Below are 19,346 nucleotides of genomic sequence, written 5' to 3' on the forward strand. Positions count from 1 at the left end.
GGTAAGCAAGCTTTCTTCATAGATTCAGAAGCACTCACTGTGTTCTGTTGTTTCTTTAGTATGCATGGTTTATTTGATTAGGAGTGCTTTGGGGTACTCAGCAGGAGATCAGACTAGATGGATTCCAGCTTATTCTCAAAACTCTTTTTCTGATTTTTGAAGTCAAGTTTCTTCATTTTAGATAGATTCAGAAGCACTCACTGTGATCTTGTGCATGTTTAAATATATTTGTCATCTCATCCCATATTTTCCACTCTTCCAACAACCTAATCAGGGACAATGAGCAGAGTATGGTGATGCCGATACCCACTCCTTCAGTTATATTAATAGGGTATTTTATCACGGCAGATGGGAGAAGATGGAGTGGTATTATTTATTGAATTTAGTGTTCTGACACTGGGGCTATATTTTTTAGCAATCTGTGAACTTTGGCTTTCAAATAGTACAAGTTCATTACAAATTGGTAACTGCTTCAAAATGTAGTGGGTTGTATAGAATATGGATCTTAATAACACAAAATAAGGGAAGGAGTTTTTAGCAAGAGGTCTTCACTAAATACAATGCAAACAACTTTGGCATCCCAATGGAGAGTGGAATGCCAAATGGAGCATATGCTTCTCTGGTCACATCAGGAGGCAAAGATGTTACACAAACATTGCTGGCTTGCTCACACAAGATGCCAGAGGCCTGGACTGCTGCCTTGGTTCATTTAGGTATAAAGTCCTCTTCAGTTTTGCTGGAAGCAGCATCTTTTAATTATAGGGAATTCATTTGTTTTCTGTGCACTCTGGTACCTCGAAGTGCCATTCACCCTCCTACACATGGCAGTAGCCCATACATTCAAAACCCCTCAGAGGCAACAACCCCTTAAAAGATATCAGGATTAGAACATCATCCCTTACCCTGAGGCTCTAACCTTGACCCAGACTTTCTTCCAAAACTAAAATCCATTTGACAATAAAAATGCTTCATTAACTCCCAGTTCCACAGAGAAACTTTTCCAGAGAAACTGCCAGCAAGCACATGTTTGCTCTATGGATAAGCTATGAATTTTATCTATTTTTAATTATTTTTTCTTGAGCAGTTCCAATCCTCTGCCATAGCTTCTGTGTCATATCAAGCAGATGATTTTCCTAGATGTGCTGCTGTAGTGTCACTTTGATTGGCAAGTTCTACATCAGCCTTCAGCAGATGCCCATAGGTCTGAAAGGTCTAAAATGCTGATAAATAGTAATTTTTAAGCACACTAGACTCCACATCATCTCAGTTGGCTTTTCCCACCTAAATATACACATCAAGCTCAGGCCATCAAATGTGATCTACTTTTTAAAGATGGATTCTAAGCCTCTGATGTGGATTTATTCTTGTTGCCAATAACTTTGAAAATAAGAATGCAAAAAAAGTAGGAAATCAATTATCTTCCAATTTATAAAACTTTTCATTCCCTGGCTGCCTGGAAGTGATTCTTAGGTCAAAACCAGATGATAGCTTTTGCCACAAGTTGGGTCAGGTTCCCCAGCATACCAGGGCCCAACTTGGATCACAACCACAACATTGGAGAAGGAAGAGCTTCCATACCATTTTTCTGACTTGAAACAGCCCTGAAAATTTTATTTGCTGTATTGGCTGGTTGCACATGCACTGAATATGCTGAACTGACATGAATTGTAGTGAAATATATCATCTACTTTGAACCTTCGTCTGCAAGACTGACCAGAGAAATGACTGTTTGTCAGGTTTATGTAGTTTGGTCCATACATAATGGTGGTTCCCATTTTATCATCTGCAAAGTATAGTATGGGAAGATATACACTGGCTGCCTATCTGCTTCTGGGCAGAATTCAAACTATTGATTCTTAATGTTAAGTCCAAAAAAGGCTTGGAGCTGAGGTACTTGGGGCCTCTGCCCATATTGTCCATCCCACCACTGAAGATCTTTTCAAGCCCTGCTCTATGTGCCTGCAGAAGCAGTGTAGGCCTGCAGAGGTAAAGCAGGGAGCAACTAAAGTCAGGACTTTTCCAGCAACGATGTTTTTCCTTGGGAAAACCCCACTCCTTGAGTACCTGCCTAACTTTCCTTTCAGTGTCAGGGCAAACCATTTATTTTTTGCATGCTTTTAACTAAGATATTTTATCTTTTTTAGCTTTTTAAAAAATCTTTTTAAACTGTTTTGTTGTTTGCATGTGGCCTGAAGTCTGCTGTATCAATAAAATGTAAGGTGTTAAATGCTTGTTTTATGTTGGCCTAGCTTGTTTTAATTTAAATATTTTAATGGCTTTGTTTTATAGTTGTAGTTGTTTGTCCCCTTCAGCAGGTCTCTGGAAAGATTGTGTATAGATGTCCTAAATAAATAAATTCACTGTGTGAACACTGGCTGTTTCAGTGAACCCAAACATTCTACCCTTAGAATAAATTTGTAAGCATGTGAAACAAAATTCCATTCAATATAGCTACCATGTCTTCATAATGTCTTGCTTCAGGAAGCTGGATCGTGCCACACTGCCTCCTTGGTCCTCCACTAACTACATTTTCACTGTCGTATATTATCTTCCCTGGATTTGCCATTCCTATGCACTGACCATGGCCCTTTTCGCACTTACGGTTTAAACCGCCATTTATGAGCATTCGCCCCGATCGCAGTGGCTTCAGCATTGCACCTGTTCATTTCACACTGTCCACTGCAATTTCGATTTGGTGTCTGTGATTCATTTCAAAACCTCGGTGCAATTTTGGGCTTTTGGGGCCTTGCAATTCACGTCACACTTTTTTTAAAAAAATTGAGCATGCGTAGTAACGTTGCAATGTTGGAACCCTTCCCCCCTTTTTGCTGATTGGGCTGTCCCCTGCCCACCGGAGAGGCAATTGGTGGCAGAGTTCTGGGGGGAAACATATACCACTCTCATTTTTTAAAATCAAGCCAGGAAAGGGTTAAAATGCTGCCGATTAATCTCCTCCCAGGAAGCAGAGGCTTGTTTCCAAAGGGCTGTGCAAAATGCTTGGGTTTTTTCCCCCTCTTTGGCAAAGTCTGAAACATGCCTGGGAGGGAGGGAAAAGCAGCCGTTTAATCCTTTCCTGGCTTTTAAAGCCAGGAAGAAAGTGCAGGAACATTACAACGTTGCAACCCATTCTTGTCTTAAAAAAAAAAAAGAATGTGTGTGCATACCCTAAGGGAGGAAGGAGAAAGCAGCTATTTAACACTTTCCTTGATTTTAAAGCTAGCAGGGAATTAGCAGCAAGCTTAGGAATCATTCCTGGCTTTTGAAAAAAAATAAAACAGCATGCATACCGGGAGGAAGGGAACCAACGAAGAAGCAGCCTTATGACCCTCAGCTCGCTTTACTAAAAAAATGGTGGACAAGGAGTTCAGAGAGCTGAGGAGGGTGGGAGTGGTTAATTCTGCACAAACCAATCAGCTACCAGGGAAAAGGAGAGGGGGGAGAAGAGAAGCAAAAAGGAGGCAAAAGTGTTCACATTAGCAAAATGCGGGCCAGCTGCCAGTCTGCAGCGAACTTAAAAAAACATCGGGGTATGTCCGCAGGGGGAAAAATCGGGGATACAGCGGACAAAAAGCGAGACTGCATCCCATGACTGCTTTTAAGTATGAAACTCTTGCAAACATGGGATGTGGAACAGGTACAAACGCGCTCTAAAAAACGAGTGCGAAATGTACCCATGTGTCCATTTGCTCTCTTGTCCATCTCCCTATATTCCTCCATTTACAGACTGTTCCTCTATTTTACTTCCTGTTAAGGTTGATGACATTAAGGTTTTATCATTTTTACAACATTGTGCCATCTGGACTACAAACTGTCTCCCCTCCCTGAATCCCTAAGCAAATGATTTCTTTTCTTGCTTATGTAATCTGGCCTTATGGCGACTTTCCCCTTTCTCTCAAGGACTGAATTGCCCCCTGAATATCTCTGGGATAATGTGCTAACTAAAGTTTTCTCTGAAATACAAATAAGGAGCTAAATTTCATATGGTGAAGTCAGCAATTTTGGCCTAATAACAATTATAGCTGAATTTGAGATATAGGTGGGACCAACACTAGAGGCTCAGGAGGACACCATCTCTGATGCTCTGTTTGCTTTATCTATATTTTATGAAGATGTTGATTTATAAAGGAAACTGAAACCTGTTTTCAGTGAACAGATCAAGTGTTAAAGTTTCATTTTTAAATGTGGGTCATTTTCAATGCTTAGAGGGCATTTGTTTTGTTGTTTTTAGGAGGAAGCAGATTATGGATAAAATAGTAGCTGTGGGGAGCTATTTTGCCTGGCACTCTATATGAACAAAGTGCACACTGAAGTGGGGGGGGGGATATATACACCACCTATGAGCCTAAGGTAGTTTTGGTGTTGAGGATTCTCAACAGCAAATTCACCAGTAGTAAAAAAAAAAAAACCCTCTACCACCACTTCAAATGAAAAAATATAGATATACAAAGAATATTCAGATCTTGTTAAGAGTTTGAAGAGGCACTTGAAAATCTCACAAGCAATCTTTTTATCCATTGGACACTATCATCTCAACATTTTAATTGTTCATTTCTACCTTGCTGAGCAGGAGAGACAAACACTTTCATAGGAAGCTGGTTCAGTTCACCACTAGAGGAATATTTCCATTTGGCCTTCTACCTTGTTCACTGTTGCATATCTCCAGTGCATCTAGTGATTCAGGAAGCAGTGAGGACAGAAAAGGGAAATAAAGCAAAGCCCAATTGCCCTACTTGTACCTTCACCTGGTATACTCAGAGACAGTTCTGCAATATGTTGCAAGAACAGACAGAAATGAAGACCCCACCTAAGGGTTCAAATAAAAGGACCAGGAATGGTAATGCGAGGGATTCACAAGATGCACACATTCAGAGGTCATCTTGTAGTCTCAATCTGTGTCAGTCACAGAACTGCCACACAGACCAGATATAGCTAACAGACACTTTTTTCCTGAGATTGTTATAGCTATGGGGTGGAAAAAATATTTGCATGGAGCAATCCCAGTCATGAAATGGAGTTTGTAAAGAGGAACCCGGAAGAACTGTTCCTCCTTTATCTTTATTTGAATGCACTAAGCCATAAAATCAGATCCTTTCAGAATGATTCAGTCACCTAGATAGATACTGCACCAGTGACATGATTATCACATGTAAGTTATTTCAGTACTTCCATTGTGGTGGTAATTGGAAACATGGCAATTCCCTTGCTTTTAATTTATAATTCTAATGTGCCCTTCTACAACTTACTTCTGATAAAGTATCTTTAGTGTTCATATCAAAATTCTACTACTAGTAGGTACATCTCTCACAATCAGACATTTGCATGCAGCCCCTTTTCACTTGAACTGAAAATTTCTTTCATTGTCATGTCACAGCTTCCAAAAAAATTCATTTCAGGTAGCCTCCATATGGTAGCCATTCCATGTATTATCAAGAGACAAACAATTAGGCTATGTTTGTATTCCTATCACAATGGGCTGGTGCTACTGCTTTAAAGTTCAGCTGCAGTAGAATTTAAACATCATTACTCTTTAAACAGGAATGGTTGTGCAGTCTGTGATACCTGACTGTGCAATTACATCCACTTGTGCTGAACACATACACCAGTTGGATGCAGGGCACAGTGTTGGCTATGCAGGCCAGATGAACTGCACTGGAGTGTATCCAGTACAGATCTAATACAAGAATTTGTGCCAATGCAGACGTGCCCTTAAGCAGTGCTGATCAGAGACTATGCCTTGCCAGTTGAAACAAAGACGGCCAGCTAAATAAGTATGCATTTATGCATGCATTTATTTATACAGCTTTGCTGTCTCAAGAATGCCAAAAGTTGGGAACAATAATAAACAAAATGAAAACACTTATAAAATGGTGGAAGCACACAATAAAAATGAATAATTAAAAAATAGTATAATCAGCAGTTCTCCAAAAAGTATCTGCCAACTTCATGCTTTCCAGAAAGCTTAGTGGCAGAAAATATTTTAGCTGTATATCTATTCTAAATCCATAAAAAATTATATAGTCTCTGTGGAGTACTTTTTTTTAATAAAAGGAACAAAACTTCCCTAGGCATACAGTTTCCATGAGAGTGGAAAGGACCCTGTGTCCTGTTCTGTGTATATCTGTGCATTCTCTTCCTGCTATCTCTTTCCCAGGCGTAGCATCACTATTCCTTCCAAATGACTTATAGGCTAGCTGCAGGTGGAGGAATGAGAAGAGAGGGGAAAGATAAGCTCTTTAAAAAAATTCTGCTTTTATGTTAATAGCTGTTTCTGATGAAACAGAGGACAGGAGAACACAGAATGTCTATCACCTACAGTCAGCCAAATTGCTTCTAAATGTGATGCTCTAAAGTTTTGTAGGAGACATCAGTAGACTATTTTTCTATCCTGTCAATTCCTTGGGGAGATGTAGGGAAGCTGCCCAAAGTAGTGGAAAAAAGACATTTAGAAGAGGATCTTATATAGGAGAAAACAGCAGGACTATAACAGAAGCCTCCCCAGTAACAGTATTTGCATATTTCTCTATAGCAGCTTAAAGATGTGCATGTATTCATAAGCCAAAAAAGTGCCTGGGAAATAATTAATTGAGGGCAATGGCTGGGTCAAATGGCAGTTGATATTCTGGAAATATAACTTTTATCTTGCCAGGCATTCCAAGTAGTTCTTTAAAAACTACACATAGCTTTTTGGAAGACAGCTCTTCTTTCATGTTAATAATACAGGGATGTCAGTGTCCCTGGGTAGATGGAATTTGTTTTCAACAACTTAGGTGTACTTTGGAAAGTCCTGCAATTTTACAAAGGTTTGCTCAAGACAGGTTCAAGTGAGAAGCTTATAAAATCCGAAATACAATATATAGTAGAAAAATTGCCCAAACAGGCAATTTTTACTGAAGTGGGCTTCAGAGTACCCTGAGGCTTCCCCATCGTGCTGGAAAATGAGTGCAACAATTTGAAGCCCAGTGCAGTAAAAACTGCCTCCAAATGGGCAATTTTTACTGAACAGGGCATTCACACAACCCATGGCTCCTCTGACATGCTGGGAAATGATGTAATTTTCTGGCACAACAGGGGAGACAAAGGTTGCGCTGAAGCCCGATTCCGTAAAAATCGCCCATTTGGAGACAATTTTTACTGAATTAGGCTTCAGAGCACCTCATGGCTCCTCTGTTGCTGGTGCAATGGGGGAGCACGGGAATGCATGCACACACTTCTTTCCCCCATGATTCCCCTCCCCACTGGCCAGGGGAGTGGGGGCAGGGGACAGCAGATGGGGCCCACTATGCAAGGGGGGATGTCAAGCCTAGAACTTAACAACAACTGAGGAACTTATCAGGGGACAGACCATGGTTTGCATCCCATGGTAAATCTCTGCTAATCAAAGAGATTTTTTTGTCAGCAGAATGAGACTTCTTCCATTTTCCCTACCACTACAGCACCAAATGATCCCCAGAATTCTTCTCCTGGAGGAAAGGGATCCCACAGGAAAAGTAAAGGGTGCAAGAGGTCTGTAGTGGTTTGGGGAATCAGCAAAAATTACCCCCCTTCTGTTAGAATAAATTTTCCATGGGATCTACTCTCTTTGTATACTGCCATGAACAAAAAGCAGGCTGATAATCTGAAGAAGTGAGCTGTGACTCATGAAAGCTCATCCCCTACCACAAATTTTGTTAGTCTTATAGGTGCTACTAGACTCTTGCTCTTTTTTACTGCCGCAGACAGACTAACACGGCTACCCATCTTAACCAGGCTGACAATGTTAATGATAAATAATATTTATTCAGCAGTTAAGTTACATAGTTGAGTCAGTTTTTACTGCCAAGTAAGTAAGCACAGAGATGTGACCTAAACTGGATTTGAGAAGAAGGATTCTAATATGGAGAACCAAAAATATGTACAATTAATTATGGAGATGATGCCTAGTTTTTACACCATTTTGGTAACATAGTACAAGAACTTGCAATCTATGAATCAATCAGATAACTACATTGTACCTGCTCATTCTCAAAAACATTACCCATTCTTTAGAAAAATTAATGAAGTGGGCTGACCCCGTAGAGAGCAATATTAAATTGCTTACCAGTAGAATCTGTTTGGTGTTACATTTTCCTGGAGAAGTAGCCATCTTCTTCCAAATTCAACTGAACTGTACAACTAAAGAAAAATATCAAGAAAAAATAGTTTCTTAATCTTCTCCCACCTTTTTTTGTATTTAATCGGTGCAGACTTTTATAGCATGACAATATTCATAAACCAAGATGAAATTACCATTCAAGGATTGCTTTTGTGAACCACCCTTCCTTCTGTATCTGACAAGGGTTCCATTAAGCCAGAATATTTTCTATAGTGCAGGAGATATACATGTCTGTTGAATAGCCCTTGATTAGCAATATTGCCAATATACATAATATCTTGGTTGGAATAAAAATCTCAGCTATGGCTCAATATTGATCTAAATCAAAGAAGAATTCTTCCTTCCCACTTTACCTAGCTGCTATGGAAGTAGCTGCTTTTGTGGTGGTATGAGAAGGGTGGTCTCCTTTCCCTCCCTTGTTCTTGGAATGCTGCTATGTCATCATCCCAGACAATGCCAAGGTAGGAGGGAAGAATAAAGAGATACATACTTCCCGTGACCACTACTGAAGCAGACAAGGAGATTTCTAGGGACCAGGGGCTCATAGAGAGTTGACAATTATAAACCTAGAAAAGAAAGGGTGTATTTTCAAATCATTTCAAATATTGCCCATAATTGCTGTCCCTTTCCTAAATCAAGTCTAGGGGAATTCTTCCACCACTCCTCTGGCTTTCAACTATTTAGTTGCAGTTCTCTTATCCTCTAATTGTTGTTTTGCATCTAATAAGCCCATGCTAATACATCATTGCATGAAGTGTGCTGATAACCAACAGATTCATTGGGGCTGTAGGTTTCCGATATGGTTAAGATGGAGCAGCTGAAAAATTCAAACAGTGAAGAAAGAATGGCTGTGTGTGTCCAGCCTTTCTATTCTCTTGTTTCTGCTTTGTCCCATCAACCTTGTTTTAGCCCTTTGTCTCACTCATCATCACTCTCTCCTGCTCTGCCAGCTTTATCTTTTTCAGCAACTAGCTAGCAATTACTTTTTTAATTCCTTCATTCTCTCAAGGAGCTCAAGGCCATGCATATGGTGCTCCTGTCATCCTATTTATATCTTCACAACCACTTGGTAAATTAGGTTAGGTTAAAAGATTTTTTTAAAAAAAAAACTAGCTCAAGGTCATCTAGCAAGTTTCATGGCAAAGTAGGGATTTAAGCCTGGGCATCCCCACCCAGTCCTAGTACAACGCATTATCCACTGCACCATTCTGGTTGTGTTCATCCTAGCAATCTTACTCCATCCTATTTGTTCCAAGCATTTTAACCAGCTTTTTTACTTCTTGATCAAGAGACCATGTTGTTGCAGTGCCTGATGTCACTTCCTACTGATTTCTCAGCTGTGACATCTGGGAAGAACAGTGTTGAATATTAGACAGTCATATTGGAGACGAAGAAGAAAAAGAAGAAGTACTTAGTGTGAGGCAAGCAAAACTGGGAATTAATCTTACAGCAGTGATTCCCAAACCTGTGAATTTTATCAGACATTGTTTATCTAGGAACCTCCTTTGCTTTATTTGCAAAGAAACATTCTGTTTTAAAAGAATGGATTATTTCCCTCTATGGTAAAAAGGATACAGGGTATTGCAAGGAGTAAGCACAGTAACAAGATGTTAACTTGTCACTACTGCTAAGTATATAACCTGATGCGAAAGAAATATCCTAAGAAGATGCAAGGAAGGTGCTGGGTAATGGTAATACAAGGTTGCAGCAAACACTAATTGACAGCGTTGTCACCAGTGCAAGACAACAGCCTTGTCAGTTTCATGGATGCAAAGGCTCAAAGCTAATCTCAGGCAAAAGTGGCAGAAACTGTCTGCTGGAAAGGAATTACTTAAACTTCTCAAAGTCTGGCATAAGACTAAGAATGCTGCAAAAACAGTTTCCTGAATTTGACACACAAATGAAAGAAGCTGAGGGTTTTGCCCACTTTTTGCATTTCTGTTAGGATCACATTGATGATAACCTTACTGGAATGAGATTTCAGTTTTTTGGGTTTTCATTCCTAGGTTGGGCCACAAAATAATTTGTTTTAATTAAACAGAGAGGAAAAGAGTGGTGAAGGCTAATCAGTTACCATTTGGAACCTATTTAGAAAATATTCTCAGTGAGGAGGGAGGGAGGAAAGAAGGAATAAGGGTAAAAGAACCTGCCTTTCTTTCCAACCCACTTGGCATGCCAGTCCCACCTCTGAGACTAGGAGAAAGCATCCATACAATGCTGTAACATGCAAATGGAGATACCTTTCAAAGTACATATACTCTGTACACAAAGTTGAAATCCTATCATAAATCAAATGTTTCAGCTGTGTGCCTGGAGCTGATGAACATAGGATTTAAAGAAACTGGTCATGTGGATTCCTGCTGGCATGTAAAGCAGTTCTGATATCCTGGAATTTTTCCCTCATCCCTTGTTCCTTTCCACAGATAGCGAAAAACAGTAGATTGTTCATCCTGATGCTGGTTTTTATCCTGAGAGTAAACCAGCATACTTAAGCTTGGCAGGATGAAAGAAGAGTCTGTCAAACCTACTGATTAAGTACAACAGAGCCTAATTTAATCATGATTGACTCCCTTTGATTAAAATAAATGCAGCTAAGAAGATGCAACTGAGAAAATGCAACTGCTCTGATGTGATTAGACATGGGCACAAAGTGCATTACGAACTTCAAAAACCCATGAAATTGGCGATCACGCAATCGAGATCCAGCAGTTCATGATTGTCCATGGCAAACGAACCAGCGTTTGGAAGAAGACTGGTTCGGTGAGTTTGGCCGTGGTTCGGGAAGCCAGACAGTCAGGCACCATCAATCAATTCCCTTGGAAACAGAGCTGGGGGAATGCCTGAATTCTGTCTGTGCTCCTTCTGTTTCCCTGGAAACCCAAATCGAAGCCCAGCTTACCTCGATCGGCAGGTCTTCTTTCCAACCATGGAGCTGCAAAGTGGTTACAAGTTGGGAGAAGACACCCGGGGGAGAGAGGGGGAGGGGTGTTCTGTAGCCACGGGCACTCCAATCTCATCCCTGCAAACCCTGATAGGCAGCTCTGATGGCCAAACACAGACCTCCTGTGTTGCTCTATGGGACCTCAGCTTATAAAAAGCACTGCGCTCCTAGGCTGGCTTTCACTTTCAGCAAGCAGTGGGGTGTGAGAGCTGTTGCTTGCTACTTGCTAGCCTTTGGGGAGAGACAGAGAGAGTATAATTGATCTTGGATTTTTGTGGAAGTTTCCTGGGGGCCTCGGATTGGAGAGGGTATAACTCCAAGATCGCTATTGCAATCTTGACCAAACTTGGGTGCTGGCTGGAGGAGAGCCTGCTACACACTCCCTGTGAATATGTAAGAATTGCATTTCTCCCACGCATACACTTGAGTATGGATATGGAATTCATCCTTTATATTCTTTCTGGGATGGAGAGTTACTACTAATCCAAGTCCAATCAGAAAATATAAATATCATTCAAGTTAATTCTATTTTTTAAAAAATAAAGTCAATAGCACACTTAAATGGATTGACTATAAAACAATACATGTCAAGTTAAATCTAGTACAAACTCAAGCATCACTAATATGGTTTGAACTAACAGACTAGATAAATGGAATATAATGTTTTCTACTGAGAGACTTTGTCAGATTTTAGCTACATGGGGACCGTTATGGATTGGGAGCAAACAGGCAGACTGGAAGTAAAAGAAAGTGATGTCAATTGCACTTATGAATTCCCAAAATGGATGCTGGTGTTTTTTGTTCTCATTCTGTTTATTGGGGCTTTAAAGGGGTGTGCTTCCATTTGTTAGAAAGTTTTCCATGGTACAATAGATTTGTTCATACTGATTCTGCCCTGAAAGCTGATAATTTCCATTCTTAGATGACATTTTATAATATGTTCATTAAAACATTAAACATTTGTTGTGACATTGTAGGAGGAGGGCAAATTTTGATATCTTTATCCATTTCTTTTCAATTAATCTAAGCACAAGAAAAAATATAGTACAGTGTAGAAAATAAATAAAAACTCAGGACATATTCTTGTTTCCCAAAGAATAATAATACATGTCTTCCTTTCCTTCTCTTATATCATGGGGAAACTTGGATTTCAAACATCTGGTTTGTACCAATGATACAGATGGCCTAGATTCTCACTGGCTGTAAATTGTATCCCACTTGGCAGCTGTATATTTGGTTTTGTGTGTACATTATAGGTGTTAATAAGCCAATGCTAGAAACCTCTTGAGGCAAGATGGGGAAGTTGACATGCTTGGTGCTAAATGGCAATTTAGATTTTAGGGGTATCTCAAAAACATCTTGGAATGGGGGAAATTATATATGATTTATCACTAAAATCAGCCACTGAACTAGAAGACTGGAGAGTAGCAAATATTATACTGATTTTTTAAAAAGGGTCCAGAAGGACACTAGGAAATTACAGGCCAGTTAGCTGTCCCGGGCAAATTAGTAGAAATATACTCAAATATAGAATTATCAGGCAAACAGAGAAGTCCTGTCTCACCAACTTTTTGAAGTTCTTTGAAAAGGTGAACAAGCATATTGATGGTGTAGGTATCTATTTGAACTTTCAAAAGGCCTTTGAGAGCTACCTCACTAAACCCTCCTGGATAAGCTTAGCGGTCATGGGATAAGAAGACAGGCCATTTTATAGATTGTGCGTGACTCAATGAAAGTGTCAACCCAGTGTGTTGCAGCAGTGTGCTGGGGATAACTAGGAAAGGAATTGAAAATAAAATAACCAATATTATAATGCCTCTGTATACATCTATCATGAAGCCTCATTTGGAATACTGTGTGCTGTAACTCAAAAAGTATGTACTTCTGGTCACCACTGCAGAGTTGGTAAAAGTACAGAAGAGAGCAACCAAGATGATATATGAGAAAAAGCTGAAGAGTCTAGGATCCAGTTTAGAAAAGAGATAACTAAGGGGGGATATGATACAGGATTCTAAAATTATACACAAGATAGAGAGTGATGAGAGATCTTTTTCTCCCTCTCCCCAAATACTAGAACTCAAGGGCATCCAATGAAGCTGATGGGCAGTATATTCAGGATGGACAAAAGAAAGTACTTATTTAAATGAGTAACTAAAATGTGGAGTTTGCTACAAGAGGATGTAGTGATGGCCAAAGGCATAGAAAGTTTTAAAAGAGGATTAGACAGATTCATGGAGGATAGGTCTATCAGTGGTGCTACTAACCATAGTGACTAAAAGGAAGCTCCACAGTCAGAGGCAGAAACCTCTGAATCCCAGCGCCAGGAGGCAATATCACGGGAACGCCTCAGCCTCTATGCCGTCTTGTTGGCCCTCCAGAGTAACTGGTTGGCCATATGTGAGACAGGATGCTGGACTAAACAGACTACAGCAAGGCTCTTCTTATGTTCTTTTTTTTTTGAGGTTCAAAAGGTAAGAGAAGGTTTATTTACAGTAGGTTAAAGTCAAAAGGCAGGTACTACACAACCCTCAAATATATTCACCTTTACCAGAATGATTGAAAAGAATGAGACTGTGCACAGATCCTATTCACTTATATGAGACTTTCACAGGAGAATATCCTGGTGGTTTGCATCCCAATTAAAAAGGTGAGAGAAAATACATGGTCTGAAAAAAATAGGAAAAAATATTCAGACTCCCACTGGAAACAATTTTTAATTGAAAAAAAATATATTTTTTCAGAACAAAGAGGGGTACAGAAAAAGAGGAGGGATAACGGGGTTAAAGGAACAGTAAGATTTTGCACTACAAGAGTTATTGAAATACAGAGTACACAAAACACATCTTAATCAGAGTTCATCAATATTAAAGTGAAGATTACATCTACTATTACAGCTTCTGTGAATGTTGGAAACAATTTTGACTGTCCCTCTTCTGTGGCAGCTTTTGTCCCTGTTAGATAGAATTATAGCCCTTCAGAAGCCTCAGGTGATACTTTCTAAAGATTCCTGTCTCACATTCCTGGGGGCAGCATTCTGTGTCTTCTATGCCTGGGACGAAAGGCAAGGAGTAAACAGAAAGGCCTTCAGGGAACACTTAGGATCTAATGTTCTGCTTTTATTATTAAGCAACACCTGCAAAGGTGGGATATTATTTGGACTTGGGGCTGGTTCACTAGGAGTTAATCCTTTTCCTCCCTGTAAAGAAGGAGTTAATCTTTTCTCTCCCTTTCCCAACCTCATACACAATTCTACTCCCCAGCTGCTATTTATCCTATTGGGATTAACATATGGGCAATATACAGACAGCCTATATGTTCCCAAAAAGGAAAACAGCAGTTCCAGCATGATATTTGAGGCTGCAAAAAAGACACAGAGCAAAACAATTAAAGCCCCACCCACAGCAGCCCTGACCTGATCAGATTCTAGCACCTGCCAACTGCTATTCACCAAGATGCTCACTTTTCTAGAAACTGGGTTTCAAATAATGTTATTACCTTCCCTATTCTTCTCTGACAGTTCCAAATTCAGATACTTCAAAAATGTAAAGATTAATTTGATGTAGAAAATAAAATATAAGGCTGGGCAAATCTAAGCCCTTGAAATGGTATCAAGAAATCAATCACACTATACAGAAGTTATTGATATATTTTGCCGTCTATCTGGGTCCTAATTTATTTGTTCCCGAAAGAGACTACTGATAGTGATAAAGCCTTCAGATATCCATCTAGAGGAGAAACAGTCATTTAAAATGTACCAAGATTAACATCCCAACAATTAGTCTTTCCGTGGTGTCCCCTTGGGATTCTTTACAATCCTCATTAAATATGTTCAGGTAAAAAGTACCTTCAATCAATGCTGTTCTTTCAAATGCCTCTCATATATAGTGACAGTTTTACTCGTCTTTCTCAATGGTTCCTTAACTTAAATGCTACTCTTTTCACACTGTCAAATTAAAAAGCATCACAGCTTACATTATAACTACAGAAACTCCCCTAGAGTCTCTGGCTCCACTGGGCCTCCAAATACTAAATGATTTACTTTGCTGGATCATGTAAAAGGAGCTAAGCATCTGGTTCCCAACAGCAGTTAGTCAGACATGCTTTGTAGGTGATAGTAATTCTTTATTATTCATCTCTGTCATCCAATATTCAGCAGTATGTTCAGGGATGTCAGTTTTCTGATGGTGACAGGAGTCCCCCACCACCAGCAGGCGCTTCCCATTGCTGATCAGTTGAGCAGCAGGAGAAAAATGGAGGCAAAATGGCGCACAACAGGTAGCCATGTGCTCAAAAGTGATGTACGCTTGTCACCAGGGACACTCTAGCATTTGGGGAGGGGGGGAATCTATTGTTAAACTATAGAGTTTTGCTCAAATGCTAGGTTGTCCCCAGCAATACACTGATGTCACTTATGGGCACATAGAGAATATTAGGACATTCCTCAGCAATGTCATTACATTGCCCGCAAGCCCCCCCCCCAATAAGTTTCCTGTCAGTTTCACAAGGCTGACAATCCTATGTTGCTTTTGAACACTGAGATTCCATTCTAAGCTGGATCTTTCCATCAAGAATTTGTCTAATTCTTTTTAAAAGTTATATATTTCAGTGACACTTTGGATTGGATCCAGACTAAATTGGCAATTTCCATTGGTACCCCCTTTCCATTGTGGACCCCCATCCCGTGCCATTCCTCAGGTCCCCAATTCCCCAGGAGCAACATTTTGTAGCAGTCAATGTGCTGCGGTGGGAGGAGACAGGCAGGAAAGTTTCATTCTGCTGATGGACATTTTATTCTGGATCCAATTCACTGCTTCCAGCACATGAAGTCCATTCACATTGAGGTTGTTACAATGCATTAATCTGTTTATCTGCAATAGTTCACCAAGGAGGAAGTAATTTCCTGCCAGAAATGATCACAACTGTCTGTAATGGCACAGAGGCAATTGCTTGCCATGGGGTTAACCAGCAGACACAGATGGCTTGTCACATGACAACTAGTATTTAGAGTAATTTGACCTCCATGGGGCTGCTATAATGTGCACCAGTCCGCAGATAGTATTTAAAAAAGGTAAGTGGCACATTTATAGAGAAAGGGTTTATCAATGACTGACTGTAATGGCAGTTAAGAATGTCATCAAGCTTTGCAACAATTCACATGGAAATATGAAAACTTCCTTTTTCATGGGTTAAAACTTACCTGAGAAAAACTTTTGGTATTTTTATTCTCAGTTTTGCTTAGGAAACTCCACATATGACTCTCTAGGTTAAATTGTCAGTATCATCAGGTTATCTGCTGGTGGCTCATCTGTTTGTCTTTCTCTTTTATTAGGGGTTGTTCCCTTATTCCCCATTGCTATTTAGTTTATTTCTTTCATTTATTTTAATATGTGTCCCAAAACATAATGTTTAGTGAGGTGTATTAAGAGACTGATGGATGCACTCCGTGGGTATGTTTTATGGTCTAGTCTGTACACTAGTTTATGGACAAATTAAAAGAAAAAAATGTAGCAGTTGTATCTTGTGCCAAACCTCTATTGACTAACATAAATGAAGAACAAGGCATCAGTATAAAATGTCTACATAACTTTTATCCTGATTAATTATGAGACAAGCAAATCCCACATTTTTTGACTGTTACACTTTAAATCTGTTGGGCTAGAGCCAACAGCCCAGCTTTATTTGTGGCATTTGCAGAGGCCCTGCTCAGTAACGGAGTGCAGCTTTTAGATGTAGAAGATTCCATGTTACATCCCTGGCATCTCCCGGAAAAGGGCCTCGGGACAAAGGACCTTTGGGAAGGACCTTTCTCCCTTGTTCTGTCTCAAGTAACTATAGAACCTGAAGGTGGGCAAAGGCTCCCAAGTATGGAGTAAACGTGTGCAGGAACATATTCACCAGCTGCACCACCTTCCTGCGGGTTTTTGTTGTGCCCTTTCTTTTCGGATACCTATAAAGCTTAGGTGCAGCCAGAGGCACAAGTTCTTGAGCATAAGCCAAAGGCAAAGAATGGGTCACAGCTCAAGCCTTCGGCAGTGCCAGCATACAAGTCAAGGGCCAATCCAAGATTGTTGTTTTGCTGCAATTTGGTTGTTTATTGGTATATGCGCACAGTGTTTTTTGGGGTTGTAAACTGCTTTGGGTCTCTTCAGAGAAAAGTGGGGCACAAATAGCATGCAGCTTTTAGCTTCTCTCTTGCATGCTTGCATCATAATGAAGAACTAGTCACCCTGAGTGAGTTGACAAGCCATCTTTTTCAGTCCTCAATGAATTACACGGCAACTCAGGAACCAATCAAGACTAAGCTGTTAGTTGGCATTACAGCATTGTGAAAAATTGGGGTTGAGTGTGCCGCCCACTCTTTGCATTGTTTCCTATTGTTGGGAATCCAGTCCTTTCTCCAGGGCAAAGAAGCCTTTTCTCCAGGGCAAAGAAGCCTTTTCTCCAGGGCAAAGAAGCACCTTGTTCAGGGGGCAACATGGACCGATTCCAGATGACTAAGCAGAAGGCGCTGCATGCCGCCATGGTCTGGATCGTGATGGGGAAAACGTGAAATATCGCATTTTCTCACGCGAGTTTGGCATGACGTCGCACCAAACTCGCGTGAGAAAACGCGATATTTCGCGTTTTCCCCGTCGCGATCCGGAACATGGCGGCATGCAGCACCTTCTGCTTAGTCGTCTGGAATCGGCCCTGAACAGGGTGCCCCCCATTCTTTGCATTGTTTCCTATTGGTGGGAATCCAATGCTTTCTCCAGGGCAAAGAAGCCTTAGATGAACACACAAGAGCAACCACTGACCAAAAAACTTTTAATGCAAAAAGAACCAACAAAACCCAGCAGAACCAGAGAATCCCAGGAGAACCAACCTTGCAGCAGAAATAAGGCACAGATAGAACAGAGCAGTCAAAAGCATGCACTCAAAAAAAATTTGCCCTGAAGCTGCCTGCAGCCAGGCCAGAGTTTGTATGGGCATTGAGAAAATTACTGTAATTTGACAGCCAGTTGAGTTCCCCTGAATGTGTGATGCCATTTGCTCTCCCCCTCCCTTTTTTGCCCAAGAAACCTCCAAATACAAGAAAAGAAGATGCTCTAATCTTTAAAATGCTAAAAAAAAATTGGGGGAAATAAGCAGGATCAGAATGCTGGTATATTTGAAAATCTCGGACATACATCTGAATTCCTGAAAATATGCAGAAAATCCAAATAAGGTATTTTTCAGATATATTTTTAAACTGGAAATACAGACACACACATCCCTAGTTTCAGCACTTTTTATACACAGCTATTTATGTTGTTAAAGTAATTATCAACTCTGCAGGCAAGAAATGTTGTACTGTTTGCAGCCCTGTAATCAGAATAGTGGGCTATTCTTGTTGTATCATTAACATAAACAACTTAGATCCAAACTGGAAGATATGCCTGACAAGTGGAGGACATGCGTCAGTTTCTCACAAGTTTCCACAGGAAATGTAGTGAGAAGGAACCTCTGCCAGGAAAAATAGGGAGAATCCCCCCTCTCCCTAGCATAGGTTCTTTCTCTAGATGTCTCATCTAGTCTGCTTGGCTCCCTCTCGCCGCTGCCAGCACGCTTGGCTCCCAAGTGCCTTTAGGGGAGCAAGGGGAGCTCGCTGGCAGCAGTGAGAGGAAGTGCACTCCCCTTGCTTCCTTGCACTCAGGAGCAAAATGTGCTGCTGGTGGTGAGAGGGTCAGGGAGCTGATTTTGCCAGCAGCTCTTTCTCCCTATCGCCACTTCCAGTGCATTTGGCTCCCAAATGCGTTTAGGGAGCAAGGGGAGCATGATTCCTCTTGCTGCTGCTAGTGAGCTCCCCTTGCTCCCCTAAATGCATTTGGGAGCAGAGTGTGCTGGCAGAGGAGAGAGGGAGAGAGAACTGCCAGCGAGATCAGCTCCCTTCCCTCTCATCGCTGCCAGTGTGCTTTGCTCCTGAGTGCAATGGTGCAAGAGGAGCACACTTCCTCTTGCTGCTGGCATCAAGCTCCCCTTGCTCACCTAAATGCACTCAGGAGCTGAGCATGCTGGCAGCGGTGAGAGGAAGCCAAGAGGATTAGATGAAACACCTAGAGAAAGAACCTCTGCCAGGGAGAAGAGGGGGGATTTTCCCACTTCTCCCTGACAGAGGTTCCTTCTCACTACATTTCCCGTGGAAACTGGCAGGAAACTGACGTGTGTCCTCCACATGTCAGGCATCTCTTCTAGTTTGGCTCTTAGACTTACAAGGGGCAGTTCTAATGGGCAGCATATAGTGGATACATAGGA

The 19,346-nt window shown here is 40.8% G+C and overlaps 1 protein-coding gene across 1 annotated transcript in view; it reads right to left on the minus strand.

Moving 5' to 3' along the window:
* Positions 1-19,346, minus strand: part of SORCS1 (sortilin related VPS10 domain containing receptor 1) — a 699,625-nt gene that overhangs the window by 208,837 nt on the left and 471,442 nt on the right. Inside the window, exon 5 of the mRNA XM_054983089.1 lies at positions 8,078-8,151. Coding sequence (XP_054839064.1) covers positions 8,078-8,151 — 74 coding nt within the window. The remainder of the gene's footprint in view (positions 1-8,077; positions 8,152-19,346) is intronic.

This window comes from Eublepharis macularius, chromosome 6 (assembly GCF_028583425.1).
Source record: "Eublepharis macularius isolate TG4126 chromosome 6, MPM_Emac_v1.0, whole genome shotgun sequence".
NCBI classification, from domain to species: Eukaryota; Metazoa; Chordata; class Lepidosauria; order Squamata; family Eublepharidae; genus Eublepharis; species Eublepharis macularius.